At 45.7% G+C, this 14,336-nt stretch overlaps 1 protein-coding gene across 1 annotated transcript in view; it reads left to right on the top strand.

Annotated features, from left to right (window-relative positions):
- The first annotated feature begins 6,536 nt into the window (after nt 1-6,536).
- Nucleotides 6,537-14,336, top strand: part of Znf318 (zinc finger protein 318) — a 30,277-nt gene continuing 22,477 nt past the window's right edge. Inside the window, 2 exon segments of the mRNA XM_036167351.1 lie at nt 6,537-7,119; nt 9,303-9,454. Of these exon segments, the coding sequence (XP_036023244.1) occupies nt 6,634-7,119; nt 9,303-9,454 (638 nt within the window). The 5' untranslated portion in view covers nt 6,537-6,633.

The following is a 14,336-nucleotide window of genomic DNA, read 5'->3' as shown; positions in this document are numbered from 1 at the left end:
TCTTCATTGTCTCTGTTTCAATGTTTAAATCTTGAATAGTTTCCTTCATCTGTTTAATTGCTTTTTCTTGGCTTTCTTTGATTTCTCCCAATTTTTTCTTTGTATTTTCTTCCATTTCTTTAGGGGAATTTTTCATTTCCTCTTTAAGGGAGTTTTTTCATTTCCTCTTTAAGAGAATTTTTCATTTCCTCTTTAAGGGCCTCTATCATCTTCTTAAAGTCATTTTTAGGATTGATTTCTTCTTCTTCTGTCTTGGTATGTTCAGGTCTTGCAGGTGTAGAATTGCTAGGTTCTGATGTTGTCAAATAGGTCTTTATGTTGTTACCTGTATTTGTGCACTGGCATCTACTCATCTCTTCCTCCACTCGGTGCAGGCAGTGTCTGTGTCTGAGGGTGCCCATCTTGTTCCAATTGGTAGTCTTGGTCTACTGGGAGTTCTTGGTCAAATTGGTACTGATGGGCTGTTTCTCCAGGAGCAGCTTAGTCCAATTGGTGTTAGTGGGTTCTGTCTTAGGGAGCTAGAGTTCCCAGTGTGGGCTTATGGCTACGGTGGTTGTTGGTGTCACATGGGATGGTTTTCTTGGTGAGGGGGCAGGGATAGAGACCACTGTCCAGTCCTTGGAGCTCCAATGGCTGTTCCCAGTCGGGGCAGGATGGGCTTATGACTCCAGTGGTTGTTGGGGTCGCAGAGGCTGGTTTTCTTGGTAAGGGAGCAGGGAAAGGCAGCTGCCTGGTCCCTGGGGCTCCAATGGCTGGGGGGGGGGTAGCATGTAATGTGCCCCCAGAGCCTAGGGGCTAGAGACCTACCTGGTCTGCTGGTCTGGAGATGAGGCCTTACCTGTTCCCAGTTGGTGTAGGGTGGGCTTATGACTCAGGTGACCTGGTTCAGTGGTTGGACAGCTCCTTCTCTTGCATTCTTTCAGGTAGCGCTCTGCTTGCTCGCTAACTCCTCAGCTGGTCTTGTTTCCTTAGACTGTAGGCTTCTGAGACCTCTCCCGAATGGATCTCAGCTGAACAGGTTGATCAACAGAGCAGTCTTGCCAATGCCTCCAAGTTGTTCAACTTTGAACTATCAGCAGCTGAACCCCAGGCCAGCCTCGGGTAGAATGCTCCAGTCCAATCTGGTCATGTCCCACAGCAACAGCTTCTTCCCCGAGTGCTCTACAAAATCCTCAGCTGTTCCCAGCCGGTATAGGAGAGGCTTATGACTCTGGTGACCTGGTTTGGTGGCTGGATGGCTCCTTCTCTTGCATTCTCGGGTCAAGCTCTGCTCACTCACCCGCCAACTCCTCAGTTGATCTTGTTTCCTCCAAAACCACTGTTTTAAAATCCCTTCAAAAGTAGACAGGATGGCCCTTGGTGATGTTACTGCCCTGTAATTCTAATACTTCCACCTTCCTCTCTTTCTCCCTCATTCTCTTCTCTCATTCTCCTTGCCAGATTTTTTTTTTTAAACAGAGTTTTAAAAATTTGGGTTTGTCTAAGGTTTCTTCATTAATTAATTTGGGTTGTGCCTCTGTAAACTGCTCTTGAAGTTACATTGTGAGTTTCTTACTGGAGTTTACTTTCTTTGTGGCAAAAGTTAGGCACTGGGCTAGAAAATGCCCTTACCTTGACTGCTGACAGTATGCTGTCCAAACAGGACAAGCAGGACACAAAAGAAAAGTCTCTGAACCTTGCCAAGACAAGGTAGGAAGGCCCTTCAGAAAATCCTACTTCACAGAAAAGACTGTCAGATATTCTAGGCCAGTAGGCCAAATGTGGACACCCCAACGTTGCAAAGGAACCTTGGGTGACTGTCCAGGCAGCCAGATGTTTCTGTCATTTCTCACATTTTTCGCAAGTTGCTTGCTTGTACTTCCTGTTTACTCAGCTAATATTATTTTCTTCTCAGGAGTTGAAGACTAGATAGTTATAAAGTTATAGTTTTCCTTATTTACCAAACTCAGAAAAGAAACTTACAGGTTGGGGATTTAGCTCAGTGGTAGAGCACTTGCCTAGCAAGCACAAGGCCCTGGGTTCAATCCTCAGCTCAAAAAAAAAAAAAAAAAGGAAAGAAAAAAGAAACTTACTAAAGAGGTGTAAAGTGTATAAGGTTGAGAGACATCAAAAGACAGTTTTGGGTGGTAATGCAAGTTAGGATAGAAAGTGAATTAGGTATAAGACTTTGGACTCACCAAGATAGGCCATACAATGGAGTATTTTCTCTGAATTTGTCAAATGCAAATGGACTAGATGTTGTTGATGTATTTATTGCCTGTATATATTGTATATAGTTACTCCCAATTTTGGGGGGAAAAATAGAAGGTTATAACTAATATAAGAAAAACTAGTACATAGTTCTATTTTTATTTTAGACAAAAAAAGGAGAAATGTGGTGATATTTTGCTTGTGATGTAACAAATAAAGCTTGCCTGAAGATCAGAGTGCAGAGCTAAGCCACTAGTTAGCCATAGAGGCCAGGCAGTGGTGGCACACACCTTTAATCCCAGCACTTGGGAGGCAGAGGCAGACAGATCTCTGTGAGTTCAAGGCCAGCCTGGGCAACTGGCACAAATCATTCAATGCTTCGTCAAGCAAGAGAATGAGGGCCGGGGTATACGCAGCCTGAGGACGAAGGTCTGACAGTGAGAACAATATCTCAGACCGCAGTAATGGGAAATGGCTAAAGAGTTAAGCCTGGAATGGGGGCCGACCACAGCCGATGAAGGCCATGGATGGGGGCCTTTCCCAGCCCCAAGGACACCAGAGGAACACTGGATGACCGACAGTCATTCCCATGGATTCAAGGAACTGTTTACACTGGCTGGTAAAGGGAAAACTCACCAATTGTAGCAGCTGGTATTGTGCGAAGTGGTCCAGTGGCTGGGCAAATGGAAAAGTGGGCAGTTGTAGGTAGAGCAAACCTTGCTACAGGATCCCAGGTGCAGGGCACTGGGAGGGCCCACTTCATCTTGGCATCGATGTTATTTATTAAGCGGCACTGTTTACCATGCAAGAGAAGCCACGAGGCACAACAAACCCCACTATAAGAGTTTATTAAAGGAAGGGAATAGAAGGGGTGTGCTTAGGCCTATGGAATGACCGTGCAGGGAGAGAGGGAAGGAATAGGTGGAATCTGCTTTTATAGGTCCCCCCACCCCCGCACACGTGCATATGGGCTTACATAGCTACACCATGCTTGAGCATAGATTACGTGATCACGAAGCACAGAAATGACTGAGCATCTTGCTTGGCTACTGGACCACAAATGTGTGGTCATGTAACTGGGGGGGTAGTTAGCAATTCTAGGACCATTGCCTTTTTTTCTTTTTTTTTAAGATAGCATTTCGTTATATAGTCCTGGTTGGCCTGGAACTCCGTGGCTCACAACCATCTGGGACTCCAGTTCAGGTGATCCTACCACCTTCTCTGGACACTGGGCACCCACATGATGCATGGACATTCATGCAGACATTCATATACATAAAAAATAACAATAAGTTGGCTCTAAACAATAGCTTTATATTTTTCACTAGCTAAACACAAAATCATAAATTTGTATAAAAATCAGATTTCTGACTTCAAAGCAAAGGCAAAACAAAGAAAACATAAATTATAAAATATTTCTACTTGCTATTTTATGTTTAAAATATAACAAATTTACATATTTATAAAAACATACGTTTATCTCATCATATTTCATTATATAATTTTGCTTGTTTATTTTTGGGTTTGTTTTTTTGTTTTTTGTTTTTAAGATAGGGTCTCACTATGCAGCCTTGATTGGTCTGGAATTTGTTATGTAGACCAGGCAGACATTGAACTCCTAGAGATCTGCCTACCTCTGCCTCCCACATGACCCCAGTATAAAAATTTTACCAACTAGATTCCCTTACCTTCATATAATTTTTTGTTAGAGTCCTCAAGAAGTCCTGTAAAAGACCACCAGTGATGATGCAATCAGCAAGTGTTTATTATACCACATGCATGTGGGGAGCTCACCTGTACAAAAAGGCGATGACCTGGGAGGGATGTGTAAACTCCTTTTAAGCACAGCTAAGGGGAGTTCCTAGGACAGTTAGGCCATTTTATCTATGATTGGCTTATGAAAGTGGCAGTCGTATTAGATTTCTCATTGGTAGTGCTCGCAGGAATGGGCTAAAGCTACAGCTTTTTCATTCTAGGGCATTCTGGACAAGTCCCAGGCCTTGTCCTTATTTGGTTGTTACCTGTGAGGATGGGGAGCGGTTTGGCCCAGGACTAGTTCTTAACTGAGTTAGCAGGAACCTGTTATGATATTTGCCTGGTCCTCTCATTTTTAAATATACATTTAATTTAATGAAAAAGTTACTCTACCAGAGGTATGTGCCCCATCTATATCATATTATCTATGTATTTAATTATCTACACTCCCATGGAATTTAAGTAAAGGTAAGCAAAGGTAAATCACAGTGTATAGTTACTTGAAGTCAATGCTTATTGTGTGGCAGTTACCTGAGGCCTGTCTTAAACTTGATATGTATCAGAGGATGACCTTGGGTTCCTGATTTTCCTGCTTCTACTTCCCAGGAGCTGAGAACATAAATATGGACTACTACTCTTTAGAATCAGAATTAATATATTTTTTAAAGATTTATTTATTTATTATTATTATGTATACAGTATGACTGCAGGCCAGAAGAGGGCGCCAGATCTCATTACAGATGGTTGTGAACCACCATGTGGTTGCTGGGAATTGAACTCAGGACCTCTGGAAGAGCAGTCAGTGCTCTTAATCTCTGAGCCATCTCTCCAGCCCCCAGAATTAATATATTTTAAATCAGAATTTGCTATACTAGTATTAACCTTGCCTCTTCTGTCTTTCTCCAACAATAAAGTACTTTTTTTTTTTTTTTTAATCAAAGGGTTACGTCTCTACAGTATATAATCAGAGAAAATCTCCTCTTTGCCCTTCATGCCTGCCCTGTGAAGAATTGTGTCCTGGATGAAAGTTTTTGCAGAATCCTTCACTTTTCACACATTTCAGTATTGTGAGTAGTGTTAACTGGGGCAGGGCCACAAAGCCTGTGGCACGTAGGAGGCACATAACTTGGGAGACAGCAGCAGGAAGATCAAACATGCAAGGTTGTCCTCATGGCCTTTCAGAGTTCCAGTCTCAAAAACTCTGAACCAAACCAAACAAACCTTTAAACTTCATTTCCGGTAACAGCTCTCAGTGACAGCTTTGAAGCCTGGTAGGTTTAGGACATGGGCTGGACTTCTCCACAGCCCGGCTTTTACTCCCCGGAGTTTGCTCCTCTCTGCTCTCTGACTGGCTGTCATTTCTGACAGCAAGGTTTGGTACAGAAAGGGACAAAAAGAACAAGGCCTTTCCTGTGTGGTGCAGCATGCTGTTATCTTCCAAAATCGTTTCCCCGAAATGCATATGGCTAGCTTACAGACGATGGCTCTTTTCTCGGCTGTCACCTCGGTGGGCTTTTTACAAAGGCAGTGCTTACCTTGAATCCCAGATCCAGAGGCAGAGCCATCTATCCAGTCCCTATTTTCCTGTTTTGACTGACCCTTGTTTTGTCCTCCTCTTCTTTAAAGATTTATATCCCCCCCCCCCCCCCGTGTGTGTGTGTTTGCCTCCATGAATGTCTGTGCACCACCCCACGACAGATGTCTGTAGAGGCCAGAGAGGGTGTTGGATCCCACAGAACTGGAAGTTATGAATGGTTGTGAGCCTCCCTTTGCTATCTTTTTTGTTTGTTTGTTTTCCGACTTTTTGTTTTTAGGATGCAAATCCCTGACACTGGCTGGGGGGGGGGGGGGGTTATGCCTCTAGTCTGGAGAGGAAATTATGAATGTCTCCAGAACTTGCCGGGCTTCTTCCTGCCTGTCAAGGTACAAGGTACGGGTTGCTCTGACGGTGAGCATCAACACCATGTTACCATAGCGCTTGGTCAGAACTTCTGGGAATTTTACTGCTCATGTATTTACCCCTCCCTGCACTTTCTCATCCTCGACTTAAACCTCTATGAATTATCGGACTGGAACGTTACTGACAATGTCAAGCTTCCTCTGTAGGGGGAGGGCGTCAGCGGGTGCTCTCGTAGAGGTTCCCAGCCTCTGTTCTCCCTCTAATCGGTTACCGTAAATCAGACGGGTCGAAGTGGGCAGGAAAAGCACAGGCACGCTCCGGCAGCCCGAGCACCCACTCCCAGGGACACACCGACGCCCCTCCCACCCGCCGGGCCGCTCCGCGTCACGTGGGCGCCGGGGGAGGGGAAGTGGGCGGCTCGCCGGCCGCCATCTTGCGAGCCGAGAGGCGGGGCCTGCGGATCTCTGGACGCGCGTCCTCGGGGCTCGCGCGGCCTCCGCGCTCCTCCCCTCTCCCCCCGCCCCGCTCGCTCGCCGGCTCGCGCGGCCGCTCTCTGCGTCCGGCCCCGGGAGCCGGGGAGGGCGGGGGTGTGTCGGCGCGTGCCCGCGCCCTCCAACCGCTGGCCTCCGGGCGCGCTCGGCCGGGCCTCGGGGGCGGGCGGGCGGGCGGGCGGGGCGGCGGGGAGGGGGCTGCTCGGTCCGCGAGGGCGGCGCGCTGCGGTCTTGGCGGCGGCGGCTGCAGCTGTGGCGGCGCGCTCGGGGCCCGCGTCCGCGGCGCTCCCGGTCGCCATGTACCGCAGTGGCTCCCGCTCCTCTGCCTCTTCGCACCGGCCGAAGGACGGCGGCGTGAGCGGCTCGCGAGCCGGCGGCCGCCCAGGGGGCTCCTCCTCAGGCCCGGCGCGCCGCCCCTCCTCGCCGCCGCCCTCCAGCTCGTCGCGGCTCCCCTCCCGCCGGCACCGCTCGCCCTCAGGCCACCGCGGGCGCCGGGCCTCGCCGTCCCCGCCTCGGGGCCGTCGCGGCTCCCCGTCCCCGCCCCGTGGCCGCCGGGCCTCGCCGTCTCCGCCCCGCGGGCGCCGGGCCTCGCCGTCCCCGCCTCGGGGTCGTCGCGTCTCCCCGTCCCCGCCGCGCGCCCGCCGCGGCTCCCCGTCGCCTCCGCGGAGCCGGCGACTCTACCCGCCGGGCCTGGCTGGCTTCCGAGGCAGCATTCGAAGCGAGTCCCGCGCCGACTTCGCTCGGGACGGCCGCGGAGACCATCCCGGCGACGGCGGCAGTCGGGTAATCCCACCCTTCGCCTGGGTCGCCCCTCGATCCCAAGCCCCGGGGCCTCCACGCTGGAGTCCGAGTGTCCACGTCCCCCGGCTCCCTGACAGCCCCGGGCGCCTGGTTTGCACCATACCGGACCCGAGACCCTCTCGGTCGCCGGGTCGGAGCAGAACGCCCGGTTTCTTGGGAAGAGGCTTTTGCTATGTGGAAAAGTTGAAGCGAAGGGAATTCCGTCCATACTTACTGGCGCCTTGAGGTTTCCCTGGGGTTTGGTGAGATTCATTTCCCTTACGGCCTGAGTTTAGGAAAGCTTGAACCAGAACAGGCTGGATGCTGCCTGTAGCTGTCATGGGGTCTCAGTTGGAGCTGTTGCTCCGAAGCGAGGTGTGCATAATCAGTGACTGTGGCTGCTGCCCACCAGCTAGCGATGCGACAGCAGCGACCAGCATTCTGTGAGCGCTCACAGCCCCTTGAGGTAAAGCCATGAGTGCTCTTCCTTACCGCACAGCTGAGGAGTCAGCTCAGAACGGTTCAAGTAACAATCAAGGTGACAGCTGCAAGTGATGGGCTGTGGTTCAGTTCACATGTTTGATTCTCACAGCCCGCGGTTCTAAATGTTCAAATGTGCTGCTAGAGGAAGAGTGTGACATTAATTTATGGTAATGGTGGGTGTAGGTCCGAACGTAGATGTGATATTGACCTCTCAGGTGGCGCTACAATTCTAGTCGAGTCTCTGCATGTGGCCTGGTGTTTTGGAGGTTTTGTTTGTTTGGTTTCAGTTCATCTGTCTTTGTTAGTGAGGAGTTTCTCTTGAATAGCACAATATAAAACACGTCCTTGGACTCTGGTCATAGATACACTGATTTGTCACACTGTGAAGACAGATCACTACAAAGCCCCTCACTACAGAGGAATCAGAATAGAATGTTGTGCCCCTGCCTCGTGTCTCTTCTCGATACTGTGTTTGCTCCAGTTCTCTGGCCTGTAGGAGATTGTTTTATCTCCTTTCTCTTCTGCCTCATCTGACCTGTTTGTTAGGTGTACCTTCAGGCTAACCTCTTATGGCCCTGTTACCTCTTCTTTGGATTGTTAACGTCTGCCTTCTTTACAATTTAGCCTTGCTACTCACCAGTTTTTCTGTGTTCAGCAATCAAACTGATTTTTAAAATATTTTTTAATTAATTGTATCCTTGTGTACCTGTGTGTGGATATGTACATAGTAGTGCAGACGCTAATGGAGACTTTGGATCCCTTGGAGCTAGTTGTTAGCTGCCTGAGGCGGGTGTCATGAACCAAACTGGTCCTTTGCAAGAACAGTACTCACTCTCAACTGGCACCCCAAACTGGTTGTAAGCCTTCACTTTATACATTTAGGAAGCATAGATTGAGCATCTTTGGTCTTGGCGGTGGCCTGTGGTATGTTAAATGTGATTAAGGGCTAAAACAAAAATTAAGCAGTGAGTTGCCATTTTTGATAGGATTTCAAGGGATGTGAGCTTTGAACGAAGACCCTAAGGGATTGAAAGATCTAGTAGTGCAGGCACCTGGAGGAAGAGTATTGTTGGGTCACATGACATTGATACTTAGAACCTTCTATGGCTCTCACCATGCCAAGAGTCCAGTCCAGATTTCCTAAGCAGTTTTGTTCTCTTCTGTCTGTCACATTGCTGCAGCTGTACTGGCCACTTTTCTGATGCCCAGAGCATGCCAATTCCTTCTTGAGATGTTGCTTCCCTTGGCCTGAAACATCTGTTTTCTTTGAAAGACCTATAAGCTTCCCATTTACTTCTCAAGTTAAATGACAACATCTCAGAAATGCTGCTGTTAGCTACCCTATCTGGGGTGATGTCTCTTTTCCTTAGTCTCTTATAGTTCATTCTTTAGTGACTGGGCCATTTATTGCTACTTTCCAGTACTTAGAATTGGTTTTGGCTTTTCCCCCTTAAGTTTGGTATGTATAGGTCCTGAAAGCAGGGATGTTATTTATTTGGCTATTCCCATATTCCGTAAAAATAAGAGGTCATATCTTAGGAGTGGAGAATATAAGCTTTTATCTCTAAGGATATTGCTAAAACTTTTTTATTGTGAAATGATTCCTTACCTTGATAACACTTTTATGAGCAGGGAATACATTTGGGGGCATAGAGATATCTTCATATGTTGACTACTGTATGTTTTTGTTTTTAACTTTGTAGAGACGTTCTCCTGGTCTGTGTTCTGATTCTTCTTTGGAGCAGAGTTTAAGAATCACTGTTGGCAATGACCACTTCTGTGTTAACACACCAGAACGGCGTCGACTTAGTGACCGGTTGGGATCACCAGTTGATAATCTGGAGGATATGGACAGGTAGGTTTCAGCTATGGCAGGGCACTTCATATTAGTTTTGGAAGGCAGAAATATTGCTGTTCTCTGAGTGACATGTTTGAAAGTATGGTGCCAGCACTGAAGTTACCCCTATGTCTGTGTCTAGTAGAAGATCTAACACTGGGAAAGACTGAGTAGAAAAAGTGTGTTGACATAGACTTCTGTTTCTGCATGAAATGTGTGCCAGAAAAAGAACATTGTCATACAGCTAGAAAGAGAAGGCCAAGAGACATAATCAAATTTAAGAGGAGTCCCCCCCCTCCTTTTTTTTTAAATGGGAAGTCTTTGTTTGCTTTCTTTTTTTCCCCCCAAGACATTGTTTCTGTGTGTGCCCTAGCTGTCTTGGAACTCACTCTGTAGACCAGGCTGGCCTTAAAACTCAGAGACCCACCTGTTTATGCCTCCTGAGTGCTGGGATTAAAGGTGTGTGCCACCATGCCTGGCTTTTGTTTTCTTATTAATGGAGAATTTATTTATTTGAGATCGAGTCTCACTATGTAGCCCTAGATGGCTTTGAACTCACAGAGATTGGCCTGCCTAGTGCTAGAATTAAAGGCCTGTGGTACTAACTTGGCTTTTGGGGGGGACCATGGGACAGTCTGTGTAGTCCTGGCTGATCTGGAACTCACAGAAATCGTCCTCTCTCTGCTTCCTGAGTGCTGAGATTACAAGCATGAGCCCAACACCCTGCTTAAAATAATGTTTTTAATGATTCTTTTTTTTAGCTTGTCCAGGCTAGAATATAGATAAGGAAAGCATGTAAATAAACTAGTGGATAATGCATGTATGTATATTAAGTGTATGAAATAGTAATAGAAACTTAGGGATCTTTAAAATGTTTAAGAATGGCCGGGTAGTGGTGGCACATGCCTTTAATCCCAGCACTTGGGAGACAGAGGCGAGGGTGTGTGTGTGTGTGTGTGTGTGTGTGTGTGTGTGTCTGACTGTGACTGTGACTGTGACTGTGAGCTCGAGGCCAGCCTGGTCTACAAAGTGAGTTCCAGGACAGCTAGAGCTGTTACACAGAGAAAGCCTCTTTCGAAAAAACATACAAACAGAAAATTTTTGAGTGCTAAGAAAGGACAAATACACAGTGTTGAACATAGACCTCAATTATATATATTATATATGGGGAATAAATAATTTTATTACCTCACAAATGTAAAAAGGTAAAGATGAGAGTATAGGACAGCATTTTCTCCATCCTAGAGCATATCTGTTTTAGTCTCTAGCACATTGGGGTTTCATAAATGATTCATTAGTGATTAATCAAGAAATATTGTTTATTACAGGTAATGTTGAGTATTGTATAGAGTATAGGCAGGCAGATGGAAACAGCTGGGCAGGAAGTCTGAGGACAGAGGTACTACTGGTGCTCTTTACTTCAAGGCTCCAATGGCTATGGATGCAGTGAAGCAAGGCAGGATAGTCTTATGTAACATTGAGGCTTCTGAAGATAGGGCTGCAAGGTATGTGACTGGACCACTAATGGAGTCACCAGCTCTTGCCCTTCAGTTGGCTTCTATTTTGGGAGGTGACTGAGTAGGTGGACTAGGGTGGTGGTATAGGGTGTGATTCTCTTCCTTCCTTGCGGGGTTTCCTTTTGTGAGGCCTAACCTGACATTTCCTCTTTGTTATGCACATATGCTCCTAATAACTATCTTTTTAAGTTAGAAAAGTTTAATTTCCTTCATAAGGTGTTTAGAACTGTAATATTTCCAGAATCGTGTTTTAGAGAAATCTGCTTTACAGAACGTGAGAATAAGGGTCTAAAGGGGAGCTGAAAGTCTGGTGTGTGTGTGTGTGTGTGTGTGTGTGTGTGTGTGTGTGTGTATTTTTGTTTTCCAGTTTTCTCAAGACAGGATCTCTCTGTGTAACCCTGGCTGTCCTGGAACTCAGGATATAGACCAGGCTGGCCTCCTACCTCTACCTCCCGAGTACTGGGATTAAGGTGTGCACCACCACCAGCACCCAGTTTTGTGTTTAATATTTTATCACCTGCACATTTGTGATTACTTTTTAAAATTAATTTACTTTTATTTTATGTGCATCGGTGTTTTGCCATGGGTGTTGGTCCCCTGGAAGTGGAATGACAGTCAGTTGTGAACTGCCATGTGGGTGCTGGGAATTGAACCAGATCATCTGGAAGAACGGTCTCCAGCCTGTGATTACTTTTTATATGGATAGTTAACATCCAGTAAAATAAGATTGTAGAGTCATTAGCATATTCAGTATGTTTCCTGATGGTGGGTCTGGGTCTTCAGCTAATTAAATAGACCATTTCCAGGGCTGGAGAGATGGCTCAGCAGTTAAGAGCACTGACTGCTCTTCCAGAGGTCCTGAGTTCAATTCCCAGCAACCACATGGTGGCTCACAACCACCTATAATGAGATCTGGTGCCCTCTTCTGGCATGCAGGAACACATGCAGGCAGAACACTGTATACATAATAAATAAATAAGAATAAATTAAAAAAAAAAAAGAACATTTGCTGTTCTTGCAGAGGACCTGAGTTCAGTTTCTAAAACCCATGTCCAGCAACACACAACCAGCTGCAAACCTGTAACTCCAGTTCCAAGGACTCCAATGCCCACTTCTGGCCTCCATGGGCACCTGTACTCAAGTGGTCATAGCCAAACACAGACACACACACACACACACACACACTCACTCTTTCTAAAATAAAACCTTTAGGCCAATTTCCAAAGGGCCATATTATTTTTTCTTTTTCTTCTTGAGACTGCTGCCCCCAATATTTTTCCCTCTTACTGAATCTGTCAAGTCTTGCTATTAGGTTTTTTGGTAACAGCCAAGTGTCTTAGGGTTTCTATTTCTATGATAAACACTGTGACCAAAAGCAAGTGAGGAAAGGATGTGTTTGGCTTACATTTCCACATCATAGTTTATCACTGAAGGAAGTCAGGACAGGAACTCAAGCAAGGCAGGAACCTGAAGACAGGAGCTGATGCAAAGGTCATGGAGGGGTGCTGCTTACTGGCTTGCTCCACTTGATTTCTTATAGAATCCAGGACAACCACCCTAGGGTGGTGGTTAATCACAAAACATTAGTTAAGAAAATGCTCCACAGGCTTCCTACAGCCTGATCTTATGGAGGAATTTCCTTTTTTCCTTTTTCTTTTTTGGTTTTTTGAGACAGGGTTTCTCTGTGTAGCTTTGCACTTTTCCTGGAACTCACTCTATAGCCCAGGCTGGCCTCTAGCTCACAGAGATCCGCCTGACTTTGCCTCCCGAGTGCTGGGATTAAAGGCGTGTGCCACCACTGCCTGGCTTTTCTTTTTTTCTTTTCTTTTTTTTAAAAATTGTTTATGTGCATTAGTGTTTTGTCTGCATGTAAGTCTGTGTGAGGGTGTCAGATCTTGGAGTTACAGGCAGTTGTGAGCTGCCATGTGGGCGCTGGGAATGGAACCTGGGTCCTCTGGAAGAGCAGTCAGTGCTTTGAACTTCTGAACCATCTCTCCAGTCCAAGAGGCATTTTCTTAAGTGAAGCTCCCTCCTCTCAGATGACTACAGCTTGTGTCAAGTTGGCATAAAACTAGCCAGGACACCAAGTTACCAAGATTATGGTCTTACCTTAACAGCCCTAACTGGGGTATCTCTTATTCTAAAATGGGAGTGTAAACAAGTTGAATGAAAAATTCTAAGACACTAAGATACATATTCACAGAGTTGTGTTTCCACCACTACAACAAATTTTATAACATTTTTATTATGACTGGAGAAATGTTGATATACTTACCCTTACTCCCCTTACCTTATCTCAGTTCTAAGTAGTATTTTATTTATTTGTTTGTTTGTTTGTTTGTTTATTTTTGAGACAGAGTTTCTCTATGTAACAGTCCTGGTTGTTCTGGAACTCTCTCTATAGATCAGGCTGTCTTTGAACTCACAGAGATCTGCCTCTGCCTCCCGAGTGCTGGGATTAAAGATGTATGCTACCAATGCTACCACTACCCGCTGTACTTTCTACTTTTATAGGTACAATGTATGATTCTTTTTTTTTTTTTTTAAGATTTACTTATTTACTATGTATACAGTGTTCTGCCTGCACCAGATTTCATTATAGATGGCTGTGAGTCACCATGTGGTTGCTAGGAATTGAACTCAGGACCTCTGGAAGAGCAGCCAGTGCTTTCAACCTCTGAGCCATCTCTCTAGCCCCAGTGTATAATTCTTTTCAACTAGCTTTCACATATTTTAAGGTTCATCTATGTTTATAGTGTTTGTTTTTATTACCATTAATATTTAATTGTATGAATATACCAAATTCTGTTTTTTCATTATTAGTAAATGGATGAATATCATTGGGTTGCCTTTTCTTTTAGCTGTTATAAATAATTCTACTATAAATGTTGTTGTATAAGCTTCTTTGTGGATTTATATATCTGTAGACCAGTGGTTCTCAACCTTCTTAATGCATCAACCCTTTAATACAGTTCCTCATGTTGTGATGACCCCCAACTATAAAATTATTTTCATCACTACTTCATAACTGTAATTTTGCTACTGTTATGAATTATAATGTAAATATCAGATATGCAGGATATCTGATATGCAACCCCTGTGGAAGGGTAGTTTAATACTCTCCCCATGGGTCATGACCCATAGGAGAACCGCTGGTATCGACAGATATGTTGTTGTCGGTTCTTGCTCTTTGGGGGCCCACCACCCAGCTCCCAAATAAATCACACATGGAAGTTTTTTATTTTCTTTTATTTTTATTTTTTTGGAGCTGAGGATCGAACCCAGGGCCTTGTGCTTGCTAGGCAAGCACTCTGCCACTGAGCTAAATCCCCAACCTGGAAGTTTATTCTTAACTATGAATGTAGCTGGAGAGTTTCTCTCTG

Source organism: Onychomys torridus, chromosome 18 (genome assembly GCF_903995425.1).
Source record: "Onychomys torridus chromosome 18, mOncTor1.1, whole genome shotgun sequence".
Taxonomy (NCBI): Eukaryota; Metazoa; Chordata; class Mammalia; order Rodentia; family Cricetidae; genus Onychomys; species Onychomys torridus.
The sequence above is the reverse complement of the archived record's forward strand: the minus strand, read 5'-3'. Positions and strand labels throughout refer to the sequence as shown.